Source organism: Penicillium mononematosum (assembly GCF_028829835.1).
Source record: "Penicillium mononematosum strain IBT 11891 chromosome Unknown utg000005l:1.0-9366267.0:1.0-9372171.0, whole genome shotgun sequence".
NCBI lineage: Eukaryota > Fungi > Ascomycota > Eurotiomycetes > Eurotiales > Aspergillaceae > Penicillium > Penicillium mononematosum.
The window spans coordinates 733,362-759,203 of record NW_026643275.1 but is presented as its reverse complement, the minus strand read 5'-3'; the positions used below and the strand labels follow the sequence as shown (position 1 = coordinate 759,203).

General features: G+C 48.8%; 11 protein-coding genes across 11 annotated transcripts; 5 read left to right on the top strand and 6 right to left on the bottom strand.

Annotated features, from left to right (window-relative positions):
- Positions 1–21: 21 nt before the first annotated feature.
- On the top strand, positions 22–3,304 carry N7519_008418 (uncharacterized protein; the record flags this gene model as incomplete). Its single annotated transcript, XM_057295194.1, has 8 exons — positions 22–82; positions 153–463; positions 523–693; positions 752–2,073; positions 2,126–2,208; positions 2,265–2,568; positions 2,627–2,806; positions 2,857–3,304. 8 exons carry the CDS (start codon positions 22–24, stop codon positions 3,302–3,304), a joined length of 2,880 nt encoding a protein of 959 aa, XP_057143076.1.
- Positions 3,305–3,591: 287 nt separating this feature from the next.
- On the bottom strand, positions 3,592–4,210 carry N7519_008417 (peptide chain release factor family protein; the record flags this gene model as incomplete). Its single annotated transcript, XM_057295193.1, has 2 exons — positions 3,592–3,978; positions 4,037–4,210. The coding sequence occupies 2 exons, from the start codon at positions 4,208–4,210 to the stop codon at positions 3,592–3,594; spliced, it is 561 nt and encodes a 186-aa protein (XP_057143075.1).
- Positions 4,211–5,288: 1,078 nt separating this feature from the next.
- On the top strand, positions 5,289–5,724 carry N7519_008416 (serine palmitoyltransferase small subunit family protein; the record flags this gene model as incomplete). Its single annotated transcript, XM_057295192.1, has 2 exons — positions 5,289–5,406; positions 5,477–5,724. 2 exons carry the CDS (start codon positions 5,289–5,291, stop codon positions 5,722–5,724), a joined length of 366 nt encoding a protein of 121 aa, XP_057143074.1.
- Positions 5,725–6,403: 679 nt separating this feature from the next.
- Positions 6,404–6,807, bottom strand: N7519_008415 (uncharacterized protein; the record flags this gene model as incomplete). Its single annotated transcript, XM_057295191.1, has 2 exons — positions 6,404–6,667; positions 6,757–6,807. The coding sequence occupies 2 exons, from the start codon at positions 6,805–6,807 to the stop codon at positions 6,404–6,406; spliced, it is 315 nt and encodes a 104-aa protein (XP_057143073.1).
- A 102-nt stretch (positions 6,808–6,909) lies between these two features.
- On the bottom strand, positions 6,910–7,140 carry N7519_008414 (uncharacterized protein; the record flags this gene model as incomplete). Its single annotated transcript, XM_057295190.1, has 1 exon — positions 6,910–7,140. One exon carries the CDS (start codon positions 7,138–7,140, stop codon positions 6,910–6,912), a length of 231 nt encoding a protein of 76 aa, XP_057143072.1.
- A 99-nt stretch (positions 7,141–7,239) lies between these two features.
- Positions 7,240–8,170, top strand: N7519_008413 (dodecenoyl-CoA isomerase; the record flags this gene model as incomplete). The annotated part of the gene is made up of 2 exons (XM_057295189.1): positions 7,240–7,430; positions 7,531–8,170. 2 exons carry the CDS (start codon positions 7,240–7,242, stop codon positions 8,168–8,170), a joined length of 831 nt encoding a protein of 276 aa, XP_057143071.1.
- A 370-nt stretch (positions 8,171–8,540) lies between these two features.
- cdc123 (cell proliferation protein CDC123) lies at positions 8,541–9,879 on the bottom strand (the record flags this gene model as incomplete). Its single annotated transcript, XM_057295188.1, has 2 exons — positions 8,541–9,696; positions 9,752–9,879. 2 exons carry the CDS (start codon positions 9,877–9,879, stop codon positions 8,541–8,543), a joined length of 1,284 nt encoding a protein of 427 aa, XP_057143070.1.
- A 194-nt stretch (positions 9,880–10,073) lies between these two features.
- N7519_008411 (COG1/VPS51 family protein) lies at positions 10,074–12,549 on the top strand (the record flags this gene model as incomplete). The annotated part of the gene is made up of 3 exons (XM_057295187.1): positions 10,074–10,216; positions 10,279–10,448; positions 10,505–12,549. 3 exons carry the CDS (start codon positions 10,074–10,076, stop codon positions 12,547–12,549), a joined length of 2,358 nt encoding a protein of 785 aa, XP_057143069.1.
- A 375-nt stretch (positions 12,550–12,924) lies between these two features.
- Positions 12,925–20,733, bottom strand: N7519_008410 (uncharacterized protein; the record flags this gene model as incomplete). Its single annotated transcript, XM_057295186.1, has 26 exons — positions 12,925–13,749; positions 13,808–14,161; positions 14,213–14,320; positions 14,377–14,543; positions 14,608–14,835; positions 14,887–14,983; positions 15,041–15,123; positions 15,178–15,550; positions 15,603–16,140; positions 16,267–16,363; positions 16,414–16,630; positions 16,686–16,787; positions 16,835–16,978; positions 17,029–17,049; positions 17,103–17,404; positions 17,454–17,525; positions 17,579–17,788; positions 17,839–17,913; positions 17,964–18,421; positions 18,476–18,681; positions 18,731–18,963; positions 19,031–19,232; positions 19,284–19,312; positions 19,371–19,586; positions 19,652–20,247; positions 20,315–20,733. The coding sequence occupies 26 exons, from the start codon at positions 20,731–20,733 to the stop codon at positions 12,925–12,927; spliced, it is 6,372 nt and encodes a 2,123-aa protein (XP_057143068.1).
- Positions 20,734–22,819: 2,086 nt separating this feature from the next.
- On the top strand, positions 22,820–24,231 carry N7519_008409 (CCDC90 family protein; the record flags this gene model as incomplete). Its single annotated transcript, XM_057295185.1, has 2 exons — positions 22,820–23,990; positions 24,047–24,231. The coding sequence occupies 2 exons, from the start codon at positions 22,820–22,822 to the stop codon at positions 24,229–24,231; spliced, it is 1,356 nt and encodes a 451-aa protein (XP_057143067.1).
- A 289-nt stretch (positions 24,232–24,520) lies between these two features.
- N7519_008408 (uncharacterized protein) lies at positions 24,521–25,714 on the bottom strand (the record flags this gene model as incomplete). The annotated part of the gene is made up of 1 exon (XM_057295184.1): positions 24,521–25,714. One exon carries the CDS (start codon positions 25,712–25,714, stop codon positions 24,521–24,523), a length of 1,194 nt encoding a protein of 397 aa, XP_057143066.1.
- Between the last annotated feature and the right edge of the window lie 128 nt (positions 25,715–25,842).

Sequence of the window (25,842 nt, the reverse complement as noted above, 5' to 3'; positions counted from 1 at the left end):
ATTCATACCCCACGTAACAAGATGGCGGAGGGTCTTGGAGCTCTGTTAGAGGCAAGCTTGGACCCCAGACAAAACAAGGCAGGTGAGTGATAAGAGTTGTCCCCCGGGTACTTGAAACAGTGTTGACTGATGTGATTCTTTTTTTCTTTCAGCCGAGATTACTCTTCGTCAGGAAGAACAGAAGCCCGGTTTCTCGCTACAGCTTCTTCACATCACCGCATCGGAGACCACACCTTACAACACACGTCTTGCTAGTGCTCTATGCTTTAAGAACTTTATCAAGCGCAACTGGACGGATGAAGATGGAAATTACAAGCTGCAGCTGGATGAAGTTACGACTCTCAAGCGCGAGCTGATCTCCTTGATGATCTCGGTTCCACCGGGAATTCAGAGCCAGTTGGGTGAGGCCGTTAGTGTGATCGCCGACAGTGACTTCTGGGAGCGGTGGGATACTCTGGTTGATGTAAGTTGGGACTCAACAAAGCATTGTACTGCTATTTTTGACAATTTGTTTTTCTCTAGGACCTCGTCTCGAAGCTGTCACCGGGCAACCCCACTGTCAACATTGGTGTGCTGCAAGTTGCACACTCCATTTTCAAGAGATGGAGACCTTTGTTCCAGTCCGATGCGCTCTACACGGAGATCAACCACGTTCTAGGCAAGTTCGGTACTCCGTTCCTGGCCCTGTTTGAGGTATGTTCAATTTTTTACCCAGTTTTACTTTCGTGGGGCGAATGTTAACACATCCCAGGCACTGGACAACTACCTTGAGCAGAACAAGACCAACAAAGAGAACCTAACCCAAGGGTTCACTCAGCTCAACTTGATGGTCAAGCTGTTTTACGACCTTTCCTCCCACGATCTCCCTCCTATGTTCGAAGACAACATCTCCGGAATCGCAACCATCTTCCTCAAATACTTGACCTATGATAATCAATTACTCCACACCGATGAGGAGACGGAGGCTGGTCTGTTAGAATATGTTCGCGCTGGTATTTTTGAGGCCTTGACTCTCTACGTACAGAAGTACATGGATGTGTTCCAGCCTCACGTTGGACAGTTCATTGGGAGCTCATGGAGCTTCCTCACAACCATCGGCCAGGAGACCAAGTATGATATTTTGGTCAGCCGAGCACTGCACTTCTTGACATCTGTCGCAGGCATGCCCGAGCATGCCGCTGCTTTCCAAGCTGAGGAAACCTTGGGCCAGATAGTTGAAAAGGTCATTTTGCCGAACGTTAGCCTGCGCGAGTCCGACGAAGAACTCTTCGAGGATGAGCCAATTGAGTTCATTCGACGGGACTTGGAAGGATCTGATAGCGAGACCAGACGCCGGGCTGCCACTGATTTCCTCCGCAAGCTGGCAGAAAAATTCGAAGAGCCAGTGACCCAGGTCGTCCTCAAGTATACCCAACACTATCTGGCCGAGTATGCCAAGGATTCATCCAACTGGAAGGCCAAGGACACAGCGACGTACCTTTACTCCGCTATCGCGGCCAAGGGCACTGCGACCGCCTCGCACGGTGTGACTGCCACTAACCAGTTGGTCAGCATCACGGATTACTTCCAGCAGAACCTCGCCGCGGATCTTATCAACGAGGGTGGCGTTCACCCTATCCTGAAGGTCGACGCTATCAAGTATCTGTACACTTTCCGCAGCATCATTACCAAGGAACAGTGGCTGCAGGTTTTACCTGTGCTGGTGAAGCATTTGGCGTCGTCGAACTTCGTCGTATACACCTACGCTGCCATTGCCCTGGAGCGAGTACTTTTCCTCACCGACAGCCAAGGACAGGCAGTCATTCCACCTACTGAAATTACACCGCTTGCCAAGGATCTTCTTGAGCACATTTTCCAGCTGATCCAGAGTAATCCGGCTCCTGAGAAGGTGCAGGAGAATGAGTTCTTGATGCGTTGCGTGATGCGGGTTTTGGTTGTTATCAAGGAGGGTGTGGTGCCTTTCACCGATCTCGTCCTCCAGCGCTTCATTAATATTACCAATATCATCAGCGCGAACCCAAGTAACCCCCGATTCTACTACTTCCACTTCGAAGCTATGGGCGCCTTCATCCGGTATGTTCCTAAACATTTGGTTTCTAAGTGCTAAACGCTAACATGATGATAGGTTTGCTGCTCCTGCCAACCCCGACAAGCTCGAGCAGGCTCTTTATGCGCCCTTCGCAGCTATCCTCCAGAATGATGTGCAGGGTGAGTCAAACCAGTCGATATCTTTGTCAGAACGAACCCTTACTAACAAATTACAGAATTCATGCCCTACGTTTTCCAGCTCTTCGCGGCGCTGCTCGAGGCCAACCCATCCGGCACCCTTCCCACCTACTACCAGGAACTTATTGGCCCTATCTTGATGCCCGTTATGTGGGACTCGAAGGGAAATATTCCTGCCTTGGTCCGGCTGCTTTCCTCGATCATCCCGCGTGGTTCACAGTTCATCATTGAACACAAACAGATCGAGCCCGTCCTTGGTATCTTCCAGAAGCTAGTTTCAACCAAGGCCAATGAGAGCTTTGGCTTTGATCTCTTGGAGACAGTTGTTGCTAACTTCCCACCGTACGTATCACATCTTCCAAGCGCCCAATTGCCGGTTATCTAATTCCGCTTTCCCTAGAACTGCCCTTGAGAACTACTTTGTCATGATCATGCAGATCATTCTTCAACGTCTGCAGAACTCCAAGACAGAGAACCTGACTATGCGCTTTATTCGCTTCTTCCACTTCATCTCGGCACAGGACAACAAGGGCTACAGCGCAGACTTTGTCATCCAGGTCACCGACAAGGTGCAAGAGGGGTATGTATCCCCGCTCTGTTTAAATTGTCCAAATGCTAATATATACTTAGACTATTTACGCCCATCTACGTCAACGTCATCCTGCCTGAAACTCAGAAGCTTGCCCGGCCTTTGGATCGCAAGACGGCTATCGTCTCCTTCACTAAGACCCTTGCCAACTCAGAGGCTTTTGCCACTCGGTACAGCCAGAAGGGGTGGGGCTTCACCTGCACCGCCTTGCTCAAGCTTCTCGAGCTTCCGCCGCTGCCCGCAAGCAGAGATGATCTCATTAACGATGCAGACATCGAAGACATGTCCTTCGGTGTTGGGTTCACTCCTCTGAACACCATCCGTGCTCAGCAGAAGGACCCGTGGCCCGAAACTGGTGCCGACCTCAAGGCTTGGGTGGGCTCATACCTGAAGGAGGCCGATAAGAAGCAGAATGGCCGCATTTCGCAATTCGCCCAGGAACGTCTTGACGATCAGTCAAAGACTGTGCTGGCAAGTTACATTTCTTAATAGTGCCTTTGCGATGGTCCCATTTCCTTTCAAGAAACTAAAAAAGTTCGACTTACGCGTGTTTGCTTTCTCCTTCAGAGTAATGCAATCCTTTTCCCAATTCCCCCCTACTACACCAAATGCATGTTGCGATGAGACACTAGATCCATGAAATAAATGTTTGTTTGATTTTGCATTAGAAGTGCATCTATGAGAATGTAGATCCCTCAAAAATAAACGCTCAAACACCAATGCAGTAGACCTACTGTACAAAATTCCAAACCCCATGCAACGAGATAAAGCTCACATCATGCACCCTTTCCAGGCACTTCAGATTTAGCCTCGCCCCCGCCCCCAGTTTCCGATTCAGTCTCCTTATTTTCTCCCTCCTTTACATCATCGTCCCATATGATCTCAATCTCATCCTCTTCCTCTTCAATTTCCCCCTCTTTCGCCTCCTCCCCAAGCTCTCGATACTTTCTCCGCGTCTTCTTCATCTTACTAGCCTTCTTCTTCTTCGCCGCCGCAGCCTTAATCGCAACCCGACTCTTATCCCCATTCTCTAGTGCCTCGATTTTATCAGCGAGCAGCGAGCGCGCAATCTTCGCGTTCTGCGACTGTGAACGCGTCGCTTGGCATTTGACCACCACCCCGCTGGGCTTGTGGATGATTTGTACGGCTGAGTTGGTTTTGTTCTAGGTTTGTTAGTTTTGCTCTACTGGTCTGGAATGCCGATTGGGGCTTGAGACATACAATCTTCTGTCCGCCAGGCCCGGTGCCTTTTAGGTAGGATATTGATATGTCGGCATCATTGATCTTGAGTCGTGGGGGGAGGGGTTTGGCGGGGACGATGGGGGTTTGGCTGAAGAGTCGGGCTGGAGCTGCTAATGTTCGGGACGATGTCCACCAGTGTAGGCGAGAGAGCATTGCTTTGGTGCTGGCGCTGTGGTTTATTGAAGGTTGAGGTTATTGCCGCCGAGGTTTGCGATAAGATAAGCTTGAAGTATCATTATTTTGCCTCTTTTGTGTGGTTTTCTGGTTGAATTGAAGATGATAAGCTTGGTATTTTAGATCAATGGAAGTTCTAGACGATTGGATATGTTTCCGTACTGTTTGTTAGAAGTGGTGTCTATATGTAGTCCTGTAAGCTTTACTCACTGCAACTAGATGAGAGGGCTTCCGAGGTGATCATGAATAGCAACCCATGGAGAGCAGTTATTCAAGGATCATGAAACGGACGTTGGGTCTCGTACACCTGGGCTAATCAATTTGAACAGCAAAAGGACATGGAACTACTTGTACTATACCTATGCTCAATATTGTTGCCTACGTACTACATACGAGTTGTATGACACAAGTACGGAGTACAATTGAGATCAATGTATAGAATAGGTAATGTACCGATAGAGAAGATACGAAGGATAGGTTATGCGTATAGATATATGTAGAATTATACTATCCAACATCGTGACATTTTAAATTGTACATACTACGAAACACTAAGTATCAAGTACCTGAGACTCAGCCGTGCAATGGCGGCGAACGTAAGTACTGGGTACAAACTCTTGCGGCAAACACGGAAAGGGGAAGGGTTTTGCAGTTCCCCCAGCTTCGTGTACTCTTATCCGCTCTCTCTTCCTTTCCTGTATCATCAATCCACGCCGACGATTCCTGTCAATACGCTCTTCCTAATTGTAACGAACATCCTCCAATTGCCCACGTCCCCGCGATATCCGGCGACCTCACGTCAACACTTCCCGCAGCCGTGTTGATTTGGAACACCATCGCTCATTTTTTCCCCTTGACAACACCGCACTCCAGCCGGGTATACACATAGTGCCCGTGTCTGATACGACTGTCTCCGGGATCTGTTTCCCCCGTTTTGTCATTGGCGGTTCTTGCCCAGGTGGTGGAAAGGTAAAAAAAATCAAACGAACGGCACCACAAGCCCCAAGACGCAACGAGAGGCCGGAACATCCCACAATCCTCGGAATACCCCGCGACAATGGATTTTATTATCTGGGCCGTGTCTAGCCTCTTCCGCTGGATGCGATTGAAGATCTACCAGTATGAGGTGACATTCTCCCTCTACATGCTTACCCCGATTGAGAAGTTCATCTTCAGTACGTTGTGCCTGCCACCCCGTCCGGAATACACTTGGTACGCCATGCTGACGTTCAATGCTCTATTCAGACACACTGCTCCTTGGCCTCATCGCCATGATCACTATGGGCACATACATTTACCTTCCCGATCACCTCCGCGCCATCTACGGCCGCCTCTACTACTACTGGGCCGGTGAGCGCCTGTTCAGCTCCGGTCGGTTGTCGATCAGCTCGGTTTTTGGCGAAAATGGCGTGGCCACACAAATTGGGGACATGATGTACGAGACGGCGAAGAATGCCGCTGCCACCTCGACTGAGCGCATGGCTGAACTGTGAATAAACGCCCGACACGCATAATGGTTGCATTTGCATTCTCTATTACCAAAAGTGTGGAACCGTCTAATTCCCTTGAATTTCATACCCAAGGGCTCCTCGTATCCACTTTTCCTGTCGGCCGGCGCTTGTTTGGAGTTCTTGTGTTCTGGGAACTTGCGGCATCCCTATGACTTGCATTGTCGCAGTGCGGCAGATTATATTATTATTAATTCTTGTCTTTTCTTTTCCTTGGGTCATTCACACCACACTGTATATAGACAAGCCTCCTCGGCAGAGTTGTGTGGTCGATTGATACCAGTTTTGTGTTATCATTGGAACGTGATCATGATTGAATTTGATATTTACACAATTTCCAGAACGATGTACAGAAAACGTAGATAGTACATCGTAGATGGTAGAAAAAGCAATATGATGTTGAATAATGCAACATATAGAATGAAACCCCAGAACGCCCTCGATGCCCAGAGCAGAGTGTTGTACAAGTAAACCCATCATCAGCACATATGTAACTCCCCAGCGCAATGCCAATCTTGTCCTCGGCAATTATAAATCCGCCCAAACGGAGAGGGAAGAGCCTTCTTTCCCAAGGCTCATTTTTCCAGAGACTTGGACAATGAGCACATGTCGTGTTCCAGACCACGCTGACAGCTCCCCCCGATAATACCCACTAATCGCAGTCTCATTGCTGGCTCTGCGTTGCCTGGATCTCTGCCTGTGCTTGCGCTTGCGCTTGAGCCTGTGCTTCCGCCGCCTGTCTCTGCTCTCGCTTTATGGCATCCACCATGCGCATACGTGCCAATTCCTTGTCAATCTCCTCCTTATCCAGCGGGATCTTGTGTGATTGCTCAGCAGTGGGCCAGAAGCCCTTTGTGGCGAAGCGGTCGTCGAGGTTGGTACCGAAATAGTACATCCAGCCGATGGGGAAGAGGACATACATCCCAAACTACATGGACCCCGTTAGTCCTAAGAACAGGCCATGGAAAGCGGGAGTTGGAAATGCCTGCTAGAAAGACTTGATTGTCAGCTACGCACCTTGAAGACTTCGAGGTTGCCTCCCTGCAACTTGCGGAAGATTTGCGACATTGTATGGGTTTGATGCGTTGCTTTTTTTTCTCTCAGGGAAGTTTCGGTTTCAGATATTGCTAGTAAGGTTGATTGAGGATCGATGTTATTGTCGGGATATGCTCAATTGGTAATATCGCCTGGTTCCAGCAGACAGAGAGCAGCGATAATGTGTTGGTTGATCTTTAATCGCCGAATGGTGCCATGGCCTGTGGACCAGTCACGGACGTGATTACTCGGTTTCCGGCAGACAAGACAAACAAGACAAACACATTTTTGCTTTTGCCTCAGGCACCAATCGGCAGCTTCGCCGCGGGCCTCGGCTCCCCGCAAACTCGCATTGTACCCGGTCATTCCGTAGAACTAGGGAGGATTGATAAACCATTGCAGACCCAGTTTAGTTTCGTATTCAATTGAGCAGTTTACTTCTTCTACAATATACATACAGTAACAATGTCGAACGACAATCTCATTACCGTTACCTACCAGGATCGCGTAGCGATCGTGACGCTCAATCGCCCTGACAAGCTAAATGCTCTCAATGCCGACCTATACTACCTTCTAGGCGAGCGTCTACGCGAGATCGACTCACGAGAAGATATCTTTATTACAGTCCTGACCGGAAAAGGTCGTTTCTTCTCTGCGTATGTCATCCACAGCCCAGCCCTAGATATACCACAACTATATCCCAAAAAGGAAACTTGACAAGATCTACCATGTCTAACACCCATGTCTTCTCCACAGCGGAGCCGATGTAACAAGTGTACGTCCTGGCGGCGACGATACCAACCCAAACGTCCGCCGCGAGCTAGTCAAGGGCTTTGTCGCAAACAACGTCGACGTCACCCGCACCTTCTACAACCACTCCAAGATCCTCGTTGTCGCACTGAACGGGCCCGCTGTCGGTCTTTCAGCAGCACTAGTCGCCCACGCTGACTTCATCTACGCTGCACCGCACACCTTCCTCCTTACTCCCTTCTCCTCACTCGGTCTCGTCGCTGAAGGCGGCGCTAGTCGCGCCTTCGTCGAGCGTCTTGGCGTCGCTAAGGCGAATGAGGCGCTCATCATGAGCAAGCGGATTTCCTGTGAAGAGCTTGTTTCGACTGGGTTTGTGAATAAGGTTATTACGCCGGAGTCTGGAAAGAAGGAGGATTCTGACGGGTTCTTGAAGAAGGTGCTTGAGGAGGTTGATGATCGTCTTGGTACACACTTGAACCAGAGTAGTCTGTTGAAGATTAAGGAGCTAGTAAGACGGCCTGAGAGGGAGCTATTGGATCGCCAGAATGGTCTTGAGGCGTTTATGGGACTTGAGCGCTTTATGAAGGGAACTCCTCAGGAAGAGTTCCGGAGGTTGGCGTCTGGCGAGAAGAGGCATAAACTTTAGTTGCTCGATGGTATCTTTGTATATAGCTATTCCAATAGAGGGTGCGGCTGCCTCTTCTACTTTTCCAATGTCCTTTTTTTCGGTATAAAGATGTAGGGACTGAGTTGATGCATTATTTTGATCTTCAAGACAAAAGATTGAAGCAATGAACACAACACACATACTGACAGAGGCCTGCCTAGGTAATTGTGCCTACTGGAGATAGAGTGCGACAAGTATATATCGATTTATTCATTGAAAATGTGTGGATTGATCTATAGTCCACAATGCAACCTTGCAATCCCGGAAAGTCATTTCCTGCTATTGTTAAACGCCACTAGACCAAAAAATCATGCTCTTATCCAACTCAGCGTCTTGAGACGAGATCGTTTTATTCAGAGTCACTGTCAGCAGCCCGATCCTCTTGCTCCTGCTTCTTCAAGATATCCTGCCACTGGCCCATGAATTCACTCATGCCGCCAGGTCCTTCAAGCGAAGCATCAACCAGCTCCCTGGGCACCTTGTGAGCCGAATATTGAGTGGAGCTGAATGCGTATGCCTCAGGGTCATCCTTTTTGATGAGACGGAATTCCGGGAGGAAGGGGGCCTGTTCGTCATCTCCTTCGGCGGCCTCATCTTCTTCTTCCGAGTCGGAACTCAAATCATCTTCCTTTTCGAGTTCTTCTGCCGTGCCCGAAGGCATTACCTTACCATCTTGGAGGGAGATTCTCACAAACTCTTCCGCTCCAACATCTTCATCCTCCTGCACACCAATGGGATCCTTCATTTGGAGGATCTCCAACCAACTGTACAGCAACGGGTCGGTACGCTGCGCCCACGGATTAATATCAATCAACCAGACACGCTGGTGTGGTGCGGGGATGTACACATCGAATACAAAGTTGGATTCGGGGAAAGTGTACTTGAGCTTTTCGTCGAAGAATGACTGGATTCGAGACCGGAGCATATCACGCATGGGGAAGAGGAATTCGAAATGGTTCTGATCGCGCTGGGTGATGCATAACAGTACGCGGTTACGCACAAAGCAACGGAACTCGAGCGAAGGGTTGAAGTTGACGTATTTGCGGAGAACCAGAGAATACGGGACATCCGGCAGCGGTGAGTCAACCGGGGACGGCGTGGATTCGTCGGTGGTTGTATCCGGCACACAGTCGTCGAAGGGATGATCCAAATCATGGGTGATGAAGTCGCTGCTTTTCAGGAGGAGGTAGATATCATTCGGAGAACGGCATTGGGTGTCGTTTGTGGCGGCCATGAATGTTGCATCTTTGGGAGCACTCCAGTTTAATTTCGGTGTGACAATGCCACCAAACTCAGAAATAGTATTCTTGATCTGGGTGTGGATCTCCTGCCACTCCGTAGATGGATCGGGCTCCTCCTCGCCCGAATCGGAGAATGTGTCTAGGTTATCATCGTCGGTTGGGGCGGCTGCCTCCGGTGGAAGAACAATGCCGTCGGCACGGAGGTATTCGACGAAAGGAGCGGTCAAAGGAATGACGCGCGACTTGGGAGCAAGTTTGCGGTACCTAAAGTTTCGGTCAGATATGTTCAGTGTTGAGTCATATATGGATAGAAGCTTACCGCGGATGCCAGTCATGATAGGAGCAATGCAAGATATGGGAGTAGGTGGTTGGCGGAAAAGGGAGGCGATCTGGGAGATTGCTGGATGATGCCTCTGGCATAGCGGCATCTGATTCAATCAACGGCATATTGAATATAGTTTGCGTAAAGTATAAGATCGTTCTGACGACCGAGTCCCCCTCGGTGGCGGGGGACTTTTTCTGCCATCACGTGCCGATAACGATAAGGCCGAGGATCCAGGGGTCTAAGGCCCTCAGGCATCCGTGTCGCATGGATTACTTGTTCTCTATAAACGAACCGTCTCACCACGTATCCCGCCAGCATGGCTCCTGAGGCGCCTGATCCTTCAAGCTTGAAGTCATGGCAAGATGCCTTTCAATACCCGATTCCAACGGTTCGCCGTGTGGAACAGGAGCTGCGCCGGGACATCGCGAGCAATAAGGAGAAGCTCCGAGCTCTCGTGGGGTAGGTGATTCATTTGCCAGAGTAGCTGTTCCTTCACTAATATTGATATAATTTGACAATAGGACGCGATATCGTGACTTAGTTGGAACTGCCGAGACGATTGTGGCTATGAACCGAGACATTCAAGACGTGGAATCCATTCTGGCCGATGTTGGACGCCGGTGCAACCCCCGACTTATAGAAAGGAAGCATGTTCATGTCCGGCAAATAAAGACCGGTGATGCTGAAAAAGGTAGGAAACCAGGCCTGGAACAAATCAGGGATTAGTAGCTGACCCCGTGAACATAGATGCAGAGAAGCACGCATTCGGAGCGCAGCTTTCTCTTCTTCACCGCTGTACAACCTCTATCAGCCGGCTTTTGCGACGTCGCGGCTCGCTCCTGTTAGTTGCGAAGATTCTGGCTGTTTCCCGATCACTTCACAATAAATTATCGAAACACGAATCACTCCCCCCGTTCCTTGACGATCTCTGGAATCAGCTAGCGTCCCTGCGGCAAACACTTCTCAAACGTATTAACAAACGTCTTGCCTCTACGAGCGCCACAGAAGACACTATCATTGAATCATTGGCCGCCCATTGCCTTGTAACGAGCTCTTCTTCCGATGATGCGATCCATCATTTTCACCAAGTCCGCCTGGACATTATTGTTAGCCAGTTGGATGTGTCCCGTGAGAACATTCCTAGAGCCCTCCAGCTGTTTGTTCGGACACTCCAGGCCTCAAAGGTCCTGCGATCCCATCGATTCTCAGATGTGCTCTTGAAACTTAAAGCTCGACCTATCCTCGCTGACCCAGAGATTGAGAGTCTAGATGGACTGGAGGTTGAAGTTCTTGGCCGCTGGTTAGCTCCAGATGTTAAAAATTTCACCCCCTGGATCAAACTCAGCGAACTAAACAGAACTCAGGGGGTGGAATCAATCAAGGCGTGGTCGCTTCAGGCTTTCAATAAATTCTCTGAAGGCTGCCAAAAGAGCCTGGCCCACAGCACCGATTTCTCAGAGCTCCTCTCGCTCCGTACAGAGACTGTGGAATTGTGGCTATCATCCTGGGGCTCAACCATCATTCACGGCTCGGTGGATGTCCTCGAGAGTCTTCGAAATATATTCAATGACCAGCTTGCCAGAATCCTGAATGTGCAAGCACAAAGCCTAGGCGAAGTCGGTACTCAGGTCTCATCTATAATATCAGACTGGGAGAACACCGACCACAACTCCGTCGGATCTCTGTGGGATGCCGACCTCATTACCGCAGAATACACGAACGGCGCACAGGCATTCAAACAAACTGTCACAGACAGATTATTGGGCCGTGACGAAGATGTCTCCACCGTCCTTCAGAAGTATCAAGCATGGCTGGCATCAATCCAAGAAGCCAACGAATCCATCGACTCTTTACGCCGCACGCGATGGAGTGACATTCTCGTCGGAGGTGAAGTCGAAGATGAAGATATCGACATCACACCTCGACTCAACGAAGACGACCCCCGACACCTATCCGATTCTCTCCACTCTGCCGTTCGCGAGGCATTCGCCAGTCTCCAGGCATCCTTCAGCAGCGCGTTCAAGGCATTCAACTCCTCACATTCAAGCGAAAAAGCCACTTTCCTACTGAGGCTTATACGACTCGTCCGGCGAGATATCCCTGCCGGATTTGTATCTGGAGACTTTATCTTCTCGAGCGGAATCATCCCTGAGTTACAAAAGTTGCTCGCAACAGAAGTAGTTGCCAAGGCTGGCTCGCTGAGCTTGATCCCGTCCTCAAAGATCAACCCACAAACAGGCAATATTAAGACCGTGCCAGGCCGATCACTCTGGGAAGGCGAGCCCGCGCTCCCAGTTCAGCCCTCAGCTTTGAGCTTCAAGCTCCTGCGCCGTCTCACTTCTTCCATGGACACCTGCGGATTGGACCTGTGGGATCCGTCCACGGTGCAGGCGTTGAAACAGGAATTGAAAACGAAACTTGAGGCGGCTATCTCATCTGCTTTGAATGATCTCGACAGCGAAGATGTTCCTAGCAAGGCTGAGACTAAGGATGACCAACCCACTGCCAACGGAGACAGGGATGATAAGGAAGATAAGACCACGGAGAGACCAGAGACCCAAAACCCGGACCCGGGGCAAGTCGAGTGTCTGCGTGACTGGAAGGTTCAGCTCTTCTTCGACTCTCTGTATCTCTCCCAGATGCTCGGGGAACGAAATCAGCTGGATGGTGTCGTCGAGCGTGCCCAGAAGAGCGCTGGCTCCAGTCCTGAGGCTATTAAGACTATCAAGAAGCTTGCAGCTGAGTATTGGACTCGGACGGAGCTGCTGTTTGGTCTCTTGTCATCACCCTGAGTTGTTCTCTAGGAGGATGCTGCATCTTGCCAAATGCCGATCTATGCTTTACGTTATCCTTTCAAGGAGTACCTAGGTAGTGGATACATACATACATTACTTGAATTTATTTTCGAACAGAAAATACGTTGATTACATGGTACGCAGACAAGAATCCATTACATAGCATCTAGACAAGATATCATACATTTCACTTCATACAATCATATCTCGTTCAGCCATAGTAAAATGATCAGAAGCCAGATATTAGCAAATTTTCCTCATTCCACACAGATCATCACCGGTTACCCTTTTTTTTGTTGATTTTTTTGTTTTCAAACTTTTTTGGTGGTTTTTGTTGTCGATAGATGCTCGATAGATGAGAAAAAGCACCCCTTAACGGTCAGGACTCTTTTCAATGATTTCAACCTGAGATCGAATAATTTCAATCTCGCGCTGAACAGCCCAGAGGGCGCGCTGGGCTTCACGGGCTGATGCACCGAGGTCCTCAGCCGGAACGGTCATCATACCCTCCTCGATGCCCTTGGGAGACCAGTGCTCAACAATGTACTCAAGCTGACCGTCGATCGGCAGAATGTGTCCGCGAATGACAGAGAGCTCCTCTAGCTTTTCAGTGGACCAATTGTTGTTGAATTGGATCCTCCATCGGTCCTTGACTTCTCGGAGGCTCTCAAGAACACCGAGAAGAGACGCAGCGATCTTCAAACCGTCGGTAAATATTACCTTGCGCATGTGTATTTTGTCCCGAGTTGACCAAGCGGACGCAGGTAGAACACTCATCCGTCTCGTGCACACCTCGTGGAAGTATTGGGTGAGTTTTCCCTCGCGGGTTTGTGCCCTACGGCGTTTGTTCTCGAGGACCTCCATCACCTGTCGCCAGCGCCGCTGGAGATTCGTGATCATGTCGAGCTCGTAGCCGCTGTATTCGTCGATTTGCCAGTCTTCTTCCAAACCCATGGATAGAGGGTTCTCAGCAATGCGCGACATCCGCAAGATATCACTTAGCTGGGCGAACTTCGCGTTGCCTTGTGTGAAGGACCGCAGGAAGAGAGGGGCGGACTTCCTATCATCAAGCGCAACGACGCACAGTTCGTCCTTGTGGTTGTAGGCTGCATACTCGCGGATGCAACTTTGCCGGAACCTATCACTGCTGGAAAATTCCAATGCCATTCCTGGTGGAATAATGGTCGATCGAAGCGCCTAGATTTTTTTAGTATAAGCTTATTTATGAAATATTGCCGAAAGCAAATTCACATACCTTGTTAACTACCTTCTCCATCTCCTTAAAACCGACTGGCTGCCTGGGCCAATAATTCAGGTTGAGATTCACGGTCGTCAAAAGCTCCGTGCAGCGCCGTTTGACAATAGGAACCGGAAGATTACTGCGTCCCAGTCCTTGGAATCTTAAAATGCCGTTGGTGAGGGCATTTTCGACCTGTTCCATGAGGTTGCAGAAGCTGATGACAACGTTCGTCAAGTCGGTTGTGTGCACTCGGATTTCCCTGTCCTTGAACCTATAGTCTTTAGCGGGAGATTGCATAATTGTCGAAAGATGCTGCAAGGCCCAGGACCAGGGAATCACGATACCCCTTCCTGGATTGGCGATACAAAGCTGCACAATGTTAGTAACCTGTTGTATCATCGGCAATATTTGGAAACACACAATGTACGTAGCTGAAAATTCGAGCACAGAAAGGACGGCATGGAGCGATCCAAGGGAGGATTTGGGTGTTTTCTCGAGACATTGGACAAAGGCGCTGATGCCGTTGTGCTATGCAACGGTTAGTATAGCTCGATAAATAATGTAGCATAGTAATAATGTCTCACAAAGTCATGAGTATTGCGCCTGGCAACCGCTGATCGAATTCTCTCAGCAGCATTCAACGTCGTCAAAGGCAACGCAAGCGGATGACCAGATCGCTTCTGGCGTGGTGGCATGCTACGCTCCATATTGAGAACGAGTGCTCGCTGGAAACGCATGGCTGGGTGAGGGCCTGCAATTTTGGATTGATTATTAGGGCCATTTTTTAATGTTTCAGGAAAAGAAGTTCATCATACCGAGAATTTGAGATTCTTGGACCTTCTCTAGAGAAGAGCTCAGACTGCTCATCGACCCCCATTCCTTGGTCATGCGATAGAACAACAACTCTTCGAGGCAGTATGCGGTTGCAGCAAACTCTGGATTGCTTTGCAGATTGGAACGAAGATTTGCAATTGCAGTACTGGATTGCTCCAGTGAACTGACAATAACCAGCTCCTCTTGGATATGCTGGATCCAAGTTCTCCCTATACTATGTCAGGTCTGGAACGTACGACGAGATTGGACCGATCACTTACTACGACCCAGAAATGGTTTACTGAAAGCTTCACCCATGACTTTTTGATAATAAACCGGCGTAAGGCGCGCAAAAACCTCAGCGACGGTGAGAAGGCACTGCGGAAGTTCCCTGTTAGTAGTTGATCTCTTATTACTTCTCATTGTTTTACTCACATTCAACTTCGCAATAGCAAATTCTGCAGTAGGCTTTTCATGACCCCAGAAGCATTCATTGGCTTTAAGCTTTGAACAATATCCTGATTGAAGTTATTAGGTATTTTGTAACGAAGGCGTCAACAGATGAAGCTTACCTTTGTAAAGCTGTTGGAAACAGGTCGGCGGAAAATCCTTCTTCACGAGGTGGCCCGCATTTTCATGGAACTGAGTAAGTGCTGCGGCAAACTTCTCTTGAACAAAGTCTTTTGCAATTTCAAGCAAGTCCTCGGATGAAGACCCATCAAGAGAAGTTGTCGTGAAACTCCTCAACGGAGACCAATGCAGCAAGATCGTCTGGGTCTCTTGCTTTGGGTTTGTGAAAATGCCACAAACCGTAGCTAAACAAGTAAGAGAATGCTGATTCTGGGCATAAAAGCCTTGCAGCAGATTTCCAACTCGGATGACGATATCCATTGGAAGGTGTTCGATCTTATGCTTGGTGAACACTGATGGCTCGAAAGCGATAACCTGAAAATAATTAGCTCAATGCCCACAAATGGTGGTAAGATTGAAAACGAACAAAAAGACAGAAAATATCCTTCGAGAGACCTTTATCCAGGTGTTTAACTGAAGCGGGCGAATCCATATCCTCAAAATCATCGATCAACTGCAATAGCGTTCTCCACTGAGCCCCAAGTTTTTCGAGGTAAGTTAATTTGACTGATTTCAGCAGCCCATCTCGCTCAGGTTTGGCCGGAATTAAGTCCCTGTGGGCGTATAAGACTTCGACCATGGAGTAATTGAACAGCTTCTCGACAACTGGCTTGTCAACCACTGGCATCAATTTGTGAACCAGCAAGGTGCCTATCGCCGCAGGTATGTCACCAACAGCGACTGATAGATCGTAATACTCAAACCATCTGGACTTTGATGAATAGAGTGCACGCAGCTGGTCCCACATTTCGAATTCTTTGAAAAACGCAATCTTGGACACATCTGATCCAAGCATATTGATAGTTATCGCCCTCAGGCTGGCAGAGACACGTCCCTGCCTGAGCAAAATATTGCAGAGTCTCGAGTATCGAAGCAAGGTGGGCTCGCTGAGGTACGCGCGGTTCCTGTACAGAGTCAATATTGTATAATTATTGTAGAGAAGAATCGATGTAAAAACCTGTTGGCATAGGTAACGAGTTCATCGAACTGATCCCCGCGGCGCAAGACCTCGATTGCCGCCTCGTACTGACCACAAGAATGGTAACACTCCGAAAGCTTCTGCGAAAAGTTTGCCTTTCTCGTAGAAAGATGCAGCCTTTTGGTATTGTTCGCGAGCTTTCCAGATTTCTACAAGAGTGGTTAGTATTGCTCAGGCTCGACGCGATTGAAAAACAAACCTGCAACTTTGCCGAACTGCCCAAGCCCTTCGTAACACATCGCAGCTTCTGCAATGAGGCCGATCTCAAGGAAAAGGACGATAGCCTTTTCGTAGCACGCGGTGAATTCTTCGATATCTCCAGCTGCTCGGTGGGATCTTCCTTCTTGCTCATGCAGACACGCCTGTGAGTGTGTCATTCCTCGAGGATCATTGGCCTTCTTGTAGCAAAACAATGCCTGTTAAACATTCATTAGCACAAAGATTTCCTCCGGCTGGTGAATAGTATGTTACCTCTGCAAAGCTCTTCCGATGGAGAAGATGTGCTGCTCTCTTGAGCCATCTCTCTGGGTCCACTGAGCCGCCAGCCCGCAGAACTGCTACCTTTGCCGCAACCTAAAGTAGATGAGTATGCGAATCATTTAGGTTGGAGGATTACTCACATCAGGGTCTTTCTGCTTCACAACTTCAGCGAGCTCGAGGCTGTTACTCTGCGACAACGTTTGAAGAATGGGATCAACGCTGTTCTCTTGAGTTTCCATGAACCAAAGTTGCTTCCGAGCACGAGTAACGGCGACATAAAGCGACTGGATATCATGGTTAGTAAGAAAGATCGTTCGCAAAGCAACAGACATACCTTGAGTTCGGAACACAAAGCCTAATTGGACATGTTAGTAACCATAATGGGCTAGTATCTCATGGAATACTCACCGCATGTTTCTGAGCGTCAAACTGGGCTCGTGATGCTTGAACAAGCATGTGAAGGCACCGATAGCTACTACCAAGGCCACTGCTGCCGAAAAAGTCATACACCAACACATCGTCAAACTCCATACCCTTGCTTTCTAAGATTGTTAAGACAAGGGCAATCTCGCCGATTTGGGTTTGCAACTTGTCCTTGGATGCATCATCTCGGACAAGGATGACTTGCTCAGCGCCAAAATCGGCGACCTTGTCGTTGAGCTTGACTAGGCCAATCATCTTGGCAGAAAGAATCGAGGAGTCGAATCCCGCTAGGTGACGAAGTTAGTGATTGAATGCCAATGCAACGATGCGACATACCAAAGATAATCGGTTTTGGTCCTCCGATATAGCCAATCTCTGGGTCCAACTTGTCCACTGTTTCCGGGAATCCTGTGGATGAAAAGTTAGAAAAAACCAGGTTCGAGCCTTGAAACGTCTCATACCATGCCAGAGTAGCTGCATCACCCATGATGCAAAACTTAGAATACCCTGATGCGAGCGGTAGTTCTTCGCCAGAGAGAATTGAACAGGCTTGGCGAATGTCGGCTGATTCTGTTCATTGGCAATCACTTCGTAATGATCGTAGAACAATGCCTTTATCTCAGGGAATCGGAAAACCGAGTCCTTCGATATGCACTGGGCAGTATCGCCAGCTATGCTTTGTTAGTTGGTTAAACCAGAGATCAATCCCAGGAGAGCTTACCAAGGTGAATGCCACGAGCATCACTGAGGCAGCCTAAAAGTAGGACAATGTCCAGACAACGCAAGTCTTGAATTTCTAAACACGTAGTTAGTACTTTGCTGTCGAATATTGAAAAGTAGACCCACCATCAACATAAATCTCCTCGAAACAGCGCTGAATTTGCTCTGCTAGAGCTTTCTTGTCTCTCAGGGATTTCAGCAGGACACTGACACGGTCCAGCTCGTCAATCTCCTTGCGAAGCTTCTTTTGCTTTTCGTAGCGCTCGAAGGCTCCAAATACTTTCTCACGCTCTGCCTCGGAGGTAAAGGCGGGAGAAGCTTTCGCGTTTTTCTTAACATATTCTGCACGGCATAAAGGCTTCAGGCTTTTTGCCGTGACGCTAGAGCCTTTAATGACGCCCATTATCTCTGCGAAGAGGAGCTCTGGAGAGCAAGATGGTGGAGCTAATCCACTCAGCGAGCCCCAATATTCTGTTTTGAAAATGCTGAAGTCAATTACTCGTGGCTTGTCTCCCACCTGTGGGTCCAGGCCCTTTGCCTTGTTGGGATTGATGTCTCTTAGGAAGTCTTTTCGATCAGCCATTCTATTCCAAGTTAGCAAGGAAATATTGACAGGTTGACATTGTAGATATTCAAACCTGATTGTATTTTCCAGAAGCCCAAGAAATTCGTCGTAAGTGCAGACAATTGGAAAATGGCAATTCTTCAGGGCGAAGAACGAAGTCGGTTTCAGATCCGAGTCTACATCTTCTTCAGCCGGGGGAGCCTTGGACTGAGCGTCAATCAGGCTTTTGGCATATGTTTGAAGCTTTGAAGCCAGATAGGAGGAGCGAGTCAAGAGAAGCTATTCATGTCAATTTCCCATCCGGCAATGTGAGAACGGAGAGACATACCTGTCGAGCTTGCTGCTCATCTGAAGCTGACTGCCTTGCTTTATGCTTGGCAAGCATCTTGAACAACAGACAGGTGGTTTTTCCTGTACCACTTCGACCTAGAATCAAGCTTGCTGTGCTGAAGTGCTTGACAATTTCTAACTCCTCGGGAGAGAGGTCAAACGGAAACTCCTCTGTGCCGCTTTCATCAATGATCGACCTCAAAAACGGCTCGGTGAGATTGTAAAATTTGTCTTGAGACTCATTGTTAGCTTACAGCCCACAGGGCCTGGGATATTATTGACGGGGATAAAAGCATACTTGACATCTCAATCAAAGCTGGGCTTGCTTTGGAAGAAGCAATGGATTTCATTTGATGAGACCCAGTCTCTTTCACGTTCCCGAACCGCTGTGGCGTCCAAGTCCCATCTGATTGCTGAACAGGACGTTGCAAACAGAGTTGAACAAGTTCTGAGGTGTAGGATTCCTGGATCAGAAGTATCTGCTCAATGGCAGTTTCCAACTGTAAAACCAAGTCAGCAGACTTCTCATATTGTTTGATTTGGAAACATACCTCCTCTTCCGAGGTCACAATTTGCCATACTGCCAAAGTTAGCACATAGCTCCACGAGCCTCAGTAACTTTGTTTGAAGATACTTACCTTTTACAATCTGCTGCTGCACCCAGGGCAGCTCGTCGTAAAAGCCGACATCAACTTGCCACAAGATTGACACAGTTGCAGAAGCGCTCACTTCCAAGATAGGAACTTGCATTCTTTTCTTTTGTTGCTTGGACCCCACGCGGCGAGATAGTTCTTTGCCTTTCCACCCACCACTCGCCAAATCCCTGAGCTTTTGTTCCACGCCGCCGAAGTCACCTAGGTACGGTTAGAAACGACCAAATTGCACATGATGGAGGCAACAGATGATAGACCAGACTTACCTCCGCGGACCAGTTTCTTTGCATTCTTAAAAGCAATGTCAGACAGTAAAACCTTCCAAAGACCAAATTTTTTGCCGAAAATATCTTGGGCACTGCCAGGTACTGTAGTTCGATCCGAAGGCAGGTCTGTGGAGCTGGCCAGAGTGCCTGTAAGACTCCCGGTAGTGAGCCTATCCAAACAGATTCTGCATGGGAAGCTTTCAAGGGCAGAGCGCATGAGTGCTGGGATTATTTCGTTTTGAAGATGCTCCGATGCATGAGTGAGGCCTCGAGCGGACAGCGGTGGTGGGAGGTTGAAGTGGTTCATCTGCTGAAGGATCTCGTCCGAGACCTTGAATTCCTTTTTCAGTTCCTTTTTGGGACCTTGTTGAGCTAGGGTCAGTTTTTTATCGTCCCGACTGAGTACTTTCATGGATTCTAGACAAGGTAGATTCTCCATTTTTGCCCGTTTCAATTCTTCTTCGTAAGATGTGTCAATGAGCAGGTTGATGGACTCGATCAGTTTCTGAGCAATACCCCAACTCTCCACAGTAGCGTCCGTTCCATGGTCGGCGGAACAGGCATTGCACATGGCGACCAGCCTGTCTCCAATCTGCCTAGAGAGAGCAAGGGGAAGATGGTTTCTTTTGGACAACAGCCATTCCTTTCAAGACCACCGTGTACCTTTCATTTGCTACCAGGTGGTCAAACAAGCCCCGAGAAGACAGGAGGGTGTTGGTGATGTCGCGCAGAAACTGAGAATGTTGTCTGGTGATGAGAGGTAGTGCAGATCCAACGAGTTGGATGATCTGTGGCGGAGAGAAAATGTTGTCGTGAATAAACGGAAGGACCATGGTCTTGAAAATCTCCTCGGCAACCGGACCTGGTAGCTGTTTGGCACGCAAGATCTCGAAGGACCTCAGCAGCCGTGAGTGTGTTTGGTCCGGGTTGAGAACTAGCTGATCATGGATAGATGAATCCTGCATAGCTCTCTGCAAATGGGTGTAGTATTTTTCGACATTTGACAAAGCATGATTGTATTCATGCAGACCAGGCTTCTCCTGCAGCAGAATCAAGGTCCACGGGGTTTGGACAGGCGCCATTGTGGAGCAATAAGACTCGATGCTTGTTGTTTATGGCTTGTGAAGTTGGTTGACACAGATGAGGATCGATGGACGCGTCTGGCGCCTGGCGAAGGCCGTTTTCCCTTTTTTTTTTTGAGCGATTTCTTTTTGCGATTTCTTCTTTTTTTGGATTTTATGATAATCAGAGCTAGGACAGGAAATGGTATGGTTTGGAAAGCCAGGCCAAGACAAGATGATGGGTTCGTTGATATCTCGTCAATTGGTAGCTTGAAGTGACAGGGATCGATGTGTATCGAAGAGGTAAACAAGTCGATGGAGAAGAGAAGAGAGAAGTGAGAGAGAGGTCGGGGTTCATATGTGCAGACGCGTGCCTTCCAAACCAGAGATGTCCCTTCCTCAAACGTCCTCCAGTCGCTCTTTCCCAAAAAGCTCTTTGTCCCAAACAAACACAAACATCGATGGATCCATGGATCGATTTCCTTCTGACCTTGAAAACATTCTACCTAGGTACATATGTATGTATTGCCAGCAGATTATATGTCTGATATCTGAACCGGTCAACTTGTTCTGAACATGTTATTCATACCTCTATAGGGCTCTAACATAGGAACATATACCTACCTAGGTACTCGTATATTATCCTTATTACTCATAGCTCAAATACGAGCTGCTGCTTCAGAATTAAAGAGTCCTCCGCATCATAGTTCACAAAAGTCTTCCCCGATCCTATCTCTAGTGAGAAGCCTCCCAGGGCTGTAAATATCATACCGCGTGATATAATCCTGAGAGTCAGGCTTGCGCCCATATAGCTAAAATGCTAATAGAGCCATCTCCCCCATGTTGAATTTCCTTTCCATGGAGTCCTAGCTTCGGCGGTCTTGAAGCTGTCGAACCTGATCAAGAATGCTGTGCTGGATGATGGCGCATCCTTCATTATTTATATGTATTGTCTTCAGGCGAATATGCTTATGCGCCAGACCAATTGTATGCACTGGGCTGACTTCGTTGGACCCTTGCCAGCTTAAACTGGCCATATAGAGAGGCGTGGGGCCGCTTAATGAACTTCGAAGGCTGCAAAATTTCATGAACAAGACAAAAAGGAAAGGGGTTGTTCCTCACCCAATAGCTTTTAGTGGCTTTTCACTTGTATGCAGCACTCACTAAGCTGAGGATATGCATTTCGAAATCTGGAGTATCTTTAGTCCATATGGTGCCGTATGTGATATTCTTCCGAATGCTAACATGTCTAATAGTATCGAAAGCATACCCACTACAAACATTGACACGCTAGAAATCATCCGCAATAGGGTAAACTTGAGTTTTATTAGAAAGCTCAAATGTGTATTTTACAATTTGATTAGGCAGAAGCACGCAGGAGTATTCAGTAACACATGCCCTCATACATGTGGGCAGCAAGCACCCGTAGTACGAACCCGTAGATCACACAGAACAAACTAAAGAGCGTCATAAGTATCTGTTTGCTTAGGACTATGCATTCCACACAAATGAAATCCCTGCGAACTAACATTTGTTCTCTTCATAAGATTATGACCTAGCAACAATATCAAGCCATTCAATGAAAGCTCCTCTCGCCGCTTGTTCTTGTTCCACACTTCTGGTCGATATCTCGCTATCCTCAGTATAACCCTGTGCTCGGCTTGAACTTTGGTTGGCCAAATTATTGGCCTGACTTTGCGTTACTGACATTTTAGAAGTTGATGCATGTAAAACGAGAAACAAACGTCTGGAAGTCTGAACATGCGTTTTCTTAGGGCTGCATGCCCAGGATTATCAACCAATCAGATCCTCCCGAGGTCGGAGAGCTCAGGTAGAGAACCTTGGAATCCCGGGGTGCACCTGGGCAATGTCTGGATCTTTATGAAGGACTTCGATTCAATTATATGTCGTCTAGCTGTAGAAACCAAACCCTCAATCTCTATGTACATGCAAAGAAAATATACTGCAAGTCAAATGAAAGCTTCATAAAAATCACATGCCCGACGGGCACGTGCAGAGCTGACTAACCATCTATAGCCGCAGACGGGTGACGTTGATGATTCCCCGCGGGAAACAAAGTTAGCTTCTTCATACGCTGGTTACCACCATGGCCACACCGAGGCTCCCTTTCCTGTATCCAAATTTGATGCGCGCGGTGCGATCATGCGAACCGAGGACATACCGCTCACTTAGAATCCCATACCGGCCCAATCAACGTTTCCATACGAGCCAGCAACGGGAGCGCGATTCCTACCAGCGGCGTTATGGTCCAGCTGTCGAACCGAATACCGCCCCCTCGTTGCGTCCGAAGAAGGACTCAAATGATCAGGTCAAGGAGGCGCCAGATGATCAATCGGCTAAAAATGAGGCTGTAAATGCCTCCGAGCAGGAGGAAGCTTCGCCGGAAGAGTCACAGTCGGAACCACCACCACCGGAAGCCGGGCAAGACACTGCGAATGTCGCTTCTTCAGAAACTCCGGCCCCGGATCAACAAAATGAAGCTAAAACCAAGGGAGACAACCCCCCGACGGACCGGGAACCACACGAGGAGCAGGCAAAGGATATAGACGGTGCTGAGCAAGAACAGGCTTCGGCCCCTTCGTCCACTCCCTCCGAACGCCCGTCGGAAGAAATTACAGATACCTCTTCGTTCACTGCACAAACTCCGTTCGATGATGTCCTGCACATGCCCTCGCCGTCTGTTTACCTAGCCCCAACCGGGGAACCCTCCTCTGACAAACGCCCGCCACATTTGTCCCCAGGACCATATGTGCACCCTTTCGACACATATTCGTTGGTGCAGGATCTCTCCAAAGGAGGATACAGTCAGGAGCAGTCTACTACAATCATGAAGGCTGTGCGGGCTATCCTACAGAACAACCTCTCCCTGGCCAGGGAGAGCCTGACTTCCAAATCTGACGTCGAGAATGAGGAGTACCTGTTCAAAGCAGCCTGCTCTGAGCTTCAGTCATCGCTCCAGACAGCTCGCAACTCAGAAATACAGCATCAGCGCTCATCGCGTACGCAATTGCAGCATGAAACGGATATTATCTCGCAGCGTCTCAGCCAGGAACTTGCAGGCATGAAAGACGACATCAAGGGCATGTTCAATGATCACAAGATGACCACGCGAGAGCAGCAGCGGAGCATCGATACCTCAGTTCAGGAATTGAACTACAAGATCACCGTGTCGCTGAATAGCGATGGAAAGAGTGAGATCGAAGGTCTTCGGTGGATTTTGACCAGACGTGCCGCTCTGACGATTGCCATCTGTGCTTGTAAGTTTCGCATTATTCCTACTTGGATCTTTTTGTGTAGCTGACTCGATTATAAGTCATGATCATCGTCTTCTTGAAGTATGCTTCCACGCGCAAGGTGCCTGAGCCCAAGCAAGCCAAGCGAGAAGAGAAGCCGGCCGTCACCAAAGAAACCGTCACGGAAACTCGAGTCGTCCAAGATGGTGGCATTGAGACAGTCGTTCCGTCTGCTGAAGCACATCTCGGCGAATCCCTTGGTTAAGATGCTGAACATAAGTCCCGGCGTAACACGCCTCCTTTCGCTATCCACTTGACACTTTCCACTCCTCATGTCTTGTAGCCATCAGTCGCATATTCCTTTCTTTCCTTTGTCCCAGGTCCCCTGTACATATCCACCCACTCGACCAGGCTCTGTACACTCCTTGTATCACCACCCATTAGACAAAAGCCGATATAATTTTCTTTTACAGAACATGGCAAGCCTACCTAAACCAGGCATGTACAACATACTCAAATCACAAAAACCAGATTTCCATTTTTGCGCATCAAAACTATTCCCTAACCCAAGGCACCTCCTCGCGGCGATACTTGTAAGCCCTAAAAACCGCATTGCTAAGATAATCAAACCCAATGGCCTCCATCTCATCCAACTCCTCTTTCTTCATAACCTCCTTATAATCCGCCAGCTGCGGCACAACAAACTCCCAGACAACCTCACCCCCTTCAGTAACCTCCAGAATCCGCCCACTAGCAGCCTCACAAACCAAAACATTCCCACCAACCAACTTCTGCGCAGACCCCATAAAAGGCGTAAAGAAACCCAACCCACCAGTTGAAAAATCCTTATACTCCCACTTAACAATCCCATCCTTAGAAACAACAATCGCCCTCGAAAACGGCACCGAAACCCCAGGCCTGAAAACGCCATTATCAAGAATCAACATATCCCCCGCCTCATTAATCTCATGAGCACAATGCTGCTGGCTAACAACCGGCGCAGCAAGATTCCACTTCACCGCACCGGTCTCACGACTAATAACAAACACGCTAGACGCATTCCTCGACGAAGCAATAATATCCCCCGCCGAGTCAAACGAAACACTATTGATAAGCGGCCAATGCTCGCGCGTGTAATGGGGGTGCGCAGCAAAGACAGCAGGATCGAGATGGTCGATTGCGCGCCACGACCAGAGGAGCTTGGCGCCGGTTTTACCTCCGCTGCCGTCGAAGTCAGCCGAGGAGGATGTGGTGCTTGATGACCATGGCCGGACGAGTTTGATGCAGTCGCCGTAGATGAGGCCGTTTGGGGCTTCGGTGGATGGGATCCCGCCTTGCACGCGCGCTGCTTCGGCGCTGGTGAGTGGCTCAAGGGTTGTGTACAGGATTGTGCCGTCGTCTAGGTGGTTCTGGTCGTGATGTGCTAGTGGGTCGGTGTATTGCCGCAGGACCTTGCCGTCTGGGCTCACTTGCATCATTACGCCGCCCCGATATTTCGCCCACATTGGGAAGAGGTTGGGGGCGTCTGGATGTGCGCCGTTGTAGGCGAGATTGCCGTCTGCGAGGATGCGGGCGTGTCGGCCTGCGCGGTGGGGGAGTGTCCAGCGGTGCACTTCTTTGCCTGTTGTTGAGACTAGGTGTGCTGTGTTCGAGGTGAGAGGTGCGTATAGAACGTAACCTGGGGAGACGCGCTGAGAGTCCACTCCGCGGAGACCGAGGCCTCGGCGGCGGAATGTGTGCTGCTCCATTGAAGACGGGTCAATTGATTGAGAGGGATTGAGGAAAATAAAAGCAACACTGTGCAGGTGCAAGGGATTTTATGTTTGGCCAAACTGGGGGAAGTGGATTATACCCATAGTTCTCAGGGCATCCCGGA